The sequence below is a fragment of the Athene cunicularia genome (assembly GCF_003259725.1).
Source record: "Athene cunicularia isolate RWA chromosome 2 unlocalized genomic scaffold, athCun1 chr2_part1, whole genome shotgun sequence".
In the NCBI taxonomy this organism is placed as follows: Eukaryota; Metazoa; Chordata; class Aves; order Strigiformes; family Strigidae; genus Athene; species Athene cunicularia.
In genome coordinates, this window is record NW_020799095.1 from 57,460,769 (window position 1) to 57,469,905 (window position 9,137).

General features: G+C 42.6%; 1 protein-coding gene across 1 annotated transcript in view; it reads right to left on the reverse strand.

Annotated features, from left to right (window-relative positions):
- DTNBP1 (dystrobrevin binding protein 1) overlaps positions 1 to 147 on the reverse strand; it is a 71,360-nt gene extending 71,213 nt beyond the window's left edge. Inside the window, exon 1 of the mRNA XM_026842424.1 lies at positions 17 to 147. Coding sequence (XP_026698225.1) covers positions 17 to 72 — 56 coding nt within the window. The 5' untranslated portion in view covers positions 73 to 147. The remainder of the gene's footprint in view (positions 1 to 16) is intronic.
- Positions 148 to 9,137: the final 8,990 nt, after the last annotated feature.

A 9,137-nucleotide genomic window follows, 5' to 3' on the forward strand; every position in this document is an offset into this window, starting at 1 on the left:
CCGCAGCGGCACCCACCCGGCGGTGAGGTCTTGCTGGACACTCAGCAGCCGCTCCCGCAGCGTCTCCAACATCGTCCCGGCCTTCTCCGGCGGCGGAGACGAGCGCCGGGCCGGAGGGGCGGGGCCCAGCTCCCGCCTCTCCCTCCGCCCACGGGCGGGGCCAGACATGCCGCGTGCCGGCTGCCGTTCATCTGCTCAGCGGAAGTCCCGCCCCCTCTCTTCCGGCGGGCGCCTCGCGCGGGGCGGGGCAGGGCGGGAAACGGCGGGAGTCTCCTGGTGCAGTCAGGGGCGACGCGGGGCTGCTGTGGGGAGCTGGGTTCAGCTGGGTTCCTTGTTTTATGGGTCGGGTGTGCGAGTAGAGCTCTGTTTAAACTCCAGGGTCGCCTCACGGCTAGATCTCGAGAAGCATGTGGGTCCCTGAAGTTGCAGCTAGAGGCTTTTTAAAGACGGCAGTAAACTCCTTGGCAGGTTGGGATCCTCGCCGTAATGATCTTGGCATCAGCGATAGTGGTGTAGGACTGAACTCAGGGAATCGGGTTTTGCCACAAAATTTTAAAAGTATGGAAAGCACAACCACTTGGTTTCTCTGGGTGTTCGGAGTAACGCTTCAAAGTCCTTGCAAAGCTGGTAGTTGAACTGTAAGTATGTCTGTGGTGACCCGCTTCTGTTTTCTGTGGAGACTGCTAGACTTGTATAGATACAAGTGATTCTTAAAAAGAATGAAAAAAGGTCTGTTAGTTATTACAAGTAGTAAATAATGCAGTGAAAATTTTTAATTCAACTAGGTGCTATCAGTTCAAATAATAATAGTTATAAGTCACTCAACTGATCTTGAGACAGTTTAAGTGGAGCCAGACCTTTTCATAACAATTGGTTGGCCTTTCTGGATGACTGTATTTACAGTCATAGCAATAGGAAGACAGTCTCCCACCCTTTGTGTTTTCAGTTCATATTTGAGGAACACAGACCTGGGATTTAGATGAATCTGGGAAATCTTAAATTACTATGTAATTGAGACTTTAATTTTTACATAAAGCAGCTGAGGTTTCAAAGTAAAAACATTTTATTTGTTAACCAATTCAGTTTTGGTTAAAAGTTGAAAAAAAATGTAAACTGAGAGCACAGAAGTAATTTGTTACAAGGAGAACATATGCGGAGGGGGGAACTGTTGGGTGTGCCATTTAATACTGCAGAAGTATACTCAGAGTGGTTCAGGGTACATTCAGTCAACTGGAAAATTGACACCATAATCCCATTCATTCTCTGCTTGTGTGCTTTTAGAATATGGGGCCTATAGGTTACTTCTGATGTGGTTTACTGAAAATCAGTATTGCTCTGTGGACTTAATACAAGTTAAGAGCTAAATGCCTGCTAAAAGAAAAATGATTGGTTTGATCATTTCAAGCATTGAAATTGATGTGTCTCGCCTCGTCTTGAGGTCAGAAAGACTTTTCACAGCAGAGTGCATATATAGTTCTGTAAAAGAGCATAAGACATTTAGACAGTATTTTTCTCTTGTTTGGCCTAACAGCACTATCTGAAAGTAGAGACTTTTCACTTCCCTGGATAGTTAGCCTTCCAGATTACAGAATCAGAAGCACAGAATTGTCTAGGTTGGAAAAGACCTTGAAGATCATCCAGTCCAATCATCAACCCAACATTGACAGTTCCCAACTACACCACATCCCTCAGTGCTATGTCAACCCGACTCTTAAGCACCTCCAGGGATGGGGACTCCACCACCTCCCTGGGCAGCCCATTCCAACACCTAACAACCCCTTCTGGAAAGAAATGCTTCCTAATATCCAGTCTAAACCTTCCCTGGCACAATTTGAGGCCATTACCTTTTGTCCTATTACTTATTACTTTGTTAAAGAGACTTATCCCCAGCTCTCTGCAGCCTCCTTTCAGGTAGCTGTAGAGGGCGATGAGGTCTCCCCTCAGCCTCCTCTTCTCCAGACTAAACACCCCCAGTTCCCTCAGCCGCTCCCCGTACGACCTGTGCTCCAGACCCTGCACCAGCTCTGTTGCCCTTCTCTGGACACGCTCGAGTCATTCAATGTCCTTTTTGTAGTGAGGGGCCCAAAACTGAACACAGGAATCGAGGTGCAGCCTCACCAGTGCTGAATACAGGGGCAAGATCACTTCCCTGTCCCTGCTAGCCATGCTATTTCTGACACAAGCCAGGGTGCCATTAAGAGAGGAAGGACTTGAATCAAGTTTTTTTCTGATGTATTCACAGATCCACATGACATATGCTGCAAAAGCTTTGCAATCTGGCCTTAGGTAATACAGGAATTAAAGTTTTCAGAAAACAAGGCAGGGGTTTTAACCTTTAATTTTAACCTTTCCTTTGAGAAGACATATGAATTTGTTATGTGTTACCTATTTTCAATTTTCTTTTGAATGTTTTTGTCTGTGGTGGCTCTAATAATTCACTGTGAGTGAACACTTTTAGCTTCCATTGCTTGTTTTGCAGGTAAAAAGATACTATTCAGAGACTGTTCTCTTGTACAGTGTCATTGCCATCTCTGTGAGAATTTGGGAAAAGAAATGTGTTGAGATAGTGTTAGCAGTCACAGTAATCCTAGAAATACAGGACTAGAAGAGACTTCTACATACTGTGCTCGAGGGCTGTGATGAATTATAAAAACACCACATAGAGTTTTGTCTAACTGGTTCTTAGGAACTGAAGGAGGTTCTGCAAGCTCCTTAAATTAACAGCTCACATGTTTAGCTTGATCTTTTTTGTTTCTATAGTGAGTAAGCCCAGTTCCCTTTTTTTCCTTGTAGTAATTTTCCAAACTTCTTATTCTGGTTGGTCTGATTGGGACATTCCCCAGTTTTTTCAGAAAGTGCAGAGCTATAACATTTCCACCACTAAAGTTGAATTGCATGGCTTCATTCTGAGCCCTACATGTTACATGTTTATACTAATTAATTAATATCCATGTACAATAGCAATCAATTTAACAAAGAGCGCTTATGTGGCTTGACAACTGTTCATCTGCTTGACCTAATGTAGGTTATTACTTTTTTGGACAGCAAGGCAGGTTGCTGAGATGGGAACAGATTCTTTAGGTGTTAATTCAACACAGTGCCACCTAAAATTCTGTCAGGGGCTTTGGATCAAGTTTTCTAGAGTAACTTTTTAGTAACTTCTAAGTAACTTTTTAATATCAATTACTTGTTCTGCTCATTTAGTAGTTAAGCATTTCACAGCTGATTATTTGATATTAACCTGAGTCAGGGCTTCCAAGTTTATTATTCTGCTTCTCTGATACTCGCATAGGTAAAATCTTGTGCAGGCATTCTGTATGTGGCTATACTGGCCTCTACAACAAAAGTATAAGCTTTCTATGCTTTGCACATCTGTAAAGAACAGTGATAGAAGTCGGTAGCAATAGTTATTTAGAGCAATGAAGCACAGAAATGTATTTGACTGGATAATCCTAGTGGCAAATGAAAATTTCTCTGCTTTTCTAGATCAGCAGCCCTTAGAGGTGTAAGTTAGGCTATATTTCTGTAAAGTTTAAGCAAACCAAAGTCATCCCTAGTCCTGCCATTGCCCGATTCCAACTTTCCTTAGGCTTTAGTGACCCCCAATTTAGACTGATTTTACATTAAGGCTGCTGTGAGGGAGTGATACTGCATGACTAGGTTCATTCCCATTAAGGTCTGCAGTGAAAGATAAGTTTAAATACTTCCCCATCCTGCTGATCTGATGTAAAAATTAGTTTGTTTTGGTGTCTATCTGGTCTGTGTCTTGATCTCTGCTTTTGAGTGCAGTTAGCTTGATAGCGTCCAATACGACAATTTCAAACTGACTAGAAATAGTAAAAAAACACTTCTCAGCCCTTCACAGTGTCTCAGGTTTGTGGAAGTAATTTTGTCCTCCTTAGAGTCTTGCTGGTAGAAACAATTTTGGCCTTCATGTAATTTTTGAGTGCTCGAAGCAGAAGTGCTTTATCAGGCCTCCTTTAACTTAGAAGATGTATCAGTCCAGTGGAACTAAATTCTGCTCTCATTAAACATTTTTACTCTCATTCTTGGTCCAGATTTCAATTTATTTCAAAATAACATAAGTGATGCAAAATAACATATGACATCCATTCCGTTAAGGCAGGGAGCAGAGACCAGATTTTCTGTGTCAGAACCAAGTACCAACTCCTCTGCTTCTTTTTCAGAAATAAACATCATGAATTTGAATCCAGGTTCCACTTCCCACATCAAGAACTCATAACAATGTTTTATGTGCAATTGTAAATGGTTTAAGGTGTCAGGCAAGGGCACTGCTGGAGACGGGCACCCCTACAACAAAGCTCAAGCAGAGACTGAACACACAGGTTCCTGGGCCTGTTGTTAAAGGGTGTGGATGGAAGCCACAGGTGAGGTTAGTGAGGGCCATTAAGTGTCCTCAGGGCTCTGACACAAGGCAAGGGAAGTTTGCTGAAGTGTTTGTTGATCAGTGGGGCTCCCTAGAAAAAACTTGTGTCAAATGATACGGTACTTTCTTGTGACATCATTCTCACACATGCAGTGGGATAGGTGGGGAGAATTAAAAATATGGGAAGGGTGGCTTATGGTTAAACCATAAGCATGGTTTAACAATCTTATTATATTTAGGGTTTGGGTGCAAATTTCATAATTTTTTATTTTTAAGATCTGTAGGATATGATCAAAAGTTGACAAGTGAACATTATAGGTCTTGGACTCTATACAGAGTTTATTTTTTAGCTAGATCTGTACTGATATAAAACTTAAATGTTAGAAATACCCGAGAGATAAACTTTAACTCTAAAACTCTATTACTGCCTTTTTAACTGATAAACTGATAAAACTGATAAAGGCTAAAATGAAAGTGTGTATTAAGGTCTTGATTCAGCATGTCTTGCAGGAATTCCACTGCATGCTGAAAAGAAAGGTTGGTATCTGTTGAAGAATTTTATTGCCCAAAGCTTCAGCAGAATCACATGACATCAGCAGAAACTAAATTTGATCATTACATCATAAGAACTGTCTGTCATAGTCTCACTTATCCTGAGGCCTCATTACCATTTCTAGGCTTCTAAGAGCCCCCTTTTCCAAATTAACCTTTATAGCTTCCTAATAAGAGTTAATTTCTGCTCTTACCTGTACTAACTCTTGGGGCTTTAACAACATAATAAAGTCTCTGCAGCTGACACAAAGCTTTTATGTTCTATAAATAGAGAATATCTTTTTATCTCAATAAAGCAAGTTGGTTAGGAGGGTTTTTTTTGTTTTTCTTAGAAACTAGCACAAGAAGATATGGACAGTAATCATTGCTGATCCTAGTGAGAATTGGAAGAATAATTTCTGTCCAACAAGTAAAAATATTCTTAATTTGGTTCACATAAGAACGGGTATGGGACTTGATTTCCAGGTTAATATAGGTTCAAAGACCTGTTTTAGATGTTAACTTTTTAATGGACCATCTTTCTGACAGCATGAAAGGTATTTATAATTCTAAATTTAATATTTTTCTATGGCAAATTTGAAGACTGTCTTAGTCTAAACTAAAAAATTTGTATGTATAGTACCCTGCACTAAGATAATGATTTAAAAAATAGAATGAAGTTGGAACTGATGAGCCCAGAGGTGTGCTCTAAATGAGACAACTGGAGTACAAAATAATCAAAGGATACATTACTTCAGTTTTGCTGTTTCTGTGAAAGAGCCTTTGGAGGGGGGCACATCATAGTGATAGAGATAAGTAATGGTGAATTTCTGTGGTACTCCTCTCCCACTCTCCTTACATCATATCTGGTGATTGAACACATGACGAATTGCTGCCTTTCTGATCTGTAGGGAGAAATTGGGGGTGAGGGGAATGGGCTGCTTAGCAGAGTTAGAAAGCTAACCAGATCCTTTCTGCAGGATCTTAATTGCTAAATCTGGTGTTGGGAAAGGAACAGGACCAGATACCTGGGGACAGATATTTCCAGGGGCAGGCTGTAGTTATACTTGACTGGATGTGGTGGCAAAACACATCCTGAAAGAAGTAACCCCCTCGACATGGCTGCTGTTCCTCTCCTTTCCTGAAACCTACTCAGATTCAGTGGGATGACTTCATATTTTCTTAATCTTCCTTCACGGCTATGTTCAGTCATGGAGATGGTAACAAGAATTTTGCTGTCACCAGTGAAGGTGGCAGAGCTTGAAAACTACTTAAAATGCAGGACATGGGCTCCTGCTATCTTTCCTTTCCCCACATCTTTTCTGCCTTCACTTTCTGCCTAGTTATCTCTTTGCTTTTTTTTTTTTTTTAATAGTCAGCCAAGACTATCCCTTCCTCAGTGCTGCTGGTGGCAGTGAGACAACCAGACAAAATGTGAAGCCTGCTGCTGCTTCAAGCCTGTCAGGTGTAGTACTGCCTAGTAAGATCATGTGCTCTGGCTGTTTCTCCACCAGTGAGCTTGCAAATGAAAGTTGGGAATGATACTGTATTTCGTACTCTTACTGAAGTTTTCTGTCTTTTTTAATGTGCTTTTGCTAAGTATCATCAGATGGGATGCACCTGTCCCAGAGGGGGAAAAGGATATTGGTGCAGGAGTTACCTGGACTCATTGAGAGAGCTTTAAACTAGATTTGAAGGGGGAAGGGGACAAAACTGGAACTCCCGGATATAAGCCCCAGGTTAGATAACCAGAGTTTGTGGGCTGGTGTGCAAGCGATGACCCTCACCCTTCTATCCCGATGGAAGCAAGGGATGGAGGCATGCAGCACAACAAAGATGCAAGGAATATTGATGGATCAGTAACTGTGGTAACACCTGTGAAAGCTCAGGCTGGAATTAGGACCTCTAAATGCAAAAAGGTGCTGGGACAGTCATGAGTGGTATCCCCAGTGGTTTTGGGGCCACGCCTGTTTAACATCTTTATTAATGATCCAGACGAGGGGATCGAGTGCACCCTCACTAAGTTTGCAGACAACACCAAGTTGGGTGGGAGTGTTGGCCTACTCGAGGGTAGGGAGGCTCTGCAGAGAGACCTGGACAGGCTGGAGCCATAGGCTGAGGCCAGCTGTAGGAGTTACCATAAGGCCAAATGCCGGGGGCTGCCCTTGGGCCACAACAACCCCCAGCAGCGCTACAGGCTTGGGGAGGAGTGGCTGGAGAGCTGCCAGTCAGAGAAGGACCTGGGGGGGTTGATTGACAGCCGGCTGAACAAGAGCCAGCAGTGTGCCCAGGGGACCAAGAAGGCCAATGGCATCCTGGCTCATGTCAGCAATAGCGTGGCCAGCAGGGACAGGGAAGGGATCTTACCCCTGTACTTGGCACTGGTGAGGCCGCATCTCGATTCCTATGTTCAGGGCAACAGAGCTGGTGCAGGGTCTGGAGCACAGGTCGTACGGGGAGCGGCTGAGGGAACTGGGGGTGTTTAGTCTGGAGAAGAGGAGGCTGAGGGGAGACCTCATCGCCCTCTACAGCTACCTGAAAGAAGGTTGCAGAGAGCTGGGGATAAGTCTCTTTAACAAAGTAATAAGTGATAGGACAAGAGGTAATGGCCTCAAGTTGTGCCAGGGAAGGTTTAGACTGGATATTAGGAAGCATTTCTTTCCAGAAGGGGTTGTTAGGCGTTGGAATGGGCTGCCCAGGGAGGTGGTGGAGTCCCCATCCCTGGAGGTGTTTAGAGTCAGGTTGACATAGCGCTGAGGGATGTGGTGTAGTTGAGAATGGTCAGTGTTAGGTTAATGGTTGGACTAGATGATCTTCAAGGTCTTTTCTGACCTAGATGATTCTGTGAATAGATCAGCAATGGCTCCAGACTACTTCAACACATTTTGTGTCTTCCTGGATTAGTTGAATTGACCTTATCTCTGACATTATCGAAAAGACCACAAAATGGGATTTCTTCTATCAAAATAACAGCTAATAGGAAGAATACTTCAAAAATAAGGACTTTATTTAAAACAATATAATTTGGATTCTCTCAGTATCTTGAAACTTCTGTACAATTAAGTTTTTCAAAGTTAATAGAACAGCATCCTGAAAGGAAGTGAGGATCATAGCTCCAGATACTGAATGAAGTTCAGATAAGAGTGTTGATTTTGAGAAAAGGACAAAATATGTAGTGAATTAGGCAATTCCACTAGAGGGCATAGCTGTGTATAGAAAAACAAAATAGAGATATGCTAGTATTCATTTCCCTGGAAGTGCATGTTTCGTGAATGAGCCAAATATTACTGATAATGTATGAAGTACAGTTCATGGCTTATTTAGTCTCAGAAGGACACCTTAAAAATGACTACTGGCTTGATTGGCATCAATCTCAGTGTGTAGTGGCCACCTGATATTTGACATAGTCATGGTGTTACTTTCATAAGCTCCTTTCTCCTGGTTAAGCAGGGTTAGGAGATCTGTGTTACACTGGTTAACTTGTATTTTTATAGACAATGCAGATTGTCTTTGGAAAAAAAGCAGGGATAAGAGCCTCATGTCCCTGCTTCCTAGCAGAATACTAGGTTATGCTATTTCCAGTGACTCTTGCTTTGTCACTTCTGTTGAAATGATCTGAGGGAATGCACTTATTAACAACTGATTTTGAAAGAAGCCATGCTGTTTTGTCTTTGGGGGGAGGATCCCATGGTCTTACAGGCAGCAGCTGCCTGTATCAGGCAGGTTTAGCCTGTTAATTAGAAGACATGTAGACTGCACAACTTGCGTAACTAATCTTGACCCTGTTGTCAAGGAAATTAAAAGGATGTATTAAGTATGAATGAATGCTGTACAATAATATTTAGAGTAGTATTAAGTAGTTATGTTGTGTGTGCATCTGCTAGGTTTTGTTCTTGTGTGTAGCTTTAGTAGAGCAGGCATTGTATCATATGATTATATGTTCCCCTAGGCTATAAAGCATAATTGGTTTGAGTAAAAAGTCGTGTGTTTTTCTTGTCATTGCAGTGCCAAAAAAATGCTGGTGTGACTGCAGCTACACTTCCGAGGGCAGGGGGCAGAAAACTTTAGCAAAGGTTGTGCCTGTTGGAGGTGTTCCCGAAGGGACTCCCGTTCTATTGCTGTATGCTGTGCCAGCACTAGGAGGCTCTACTGGGGTCTCTGAGCTGGTGTAAGTGAAGGAACAGAAATGCTGTTTGCAGAGAAGGGTCTGCAAAAATGC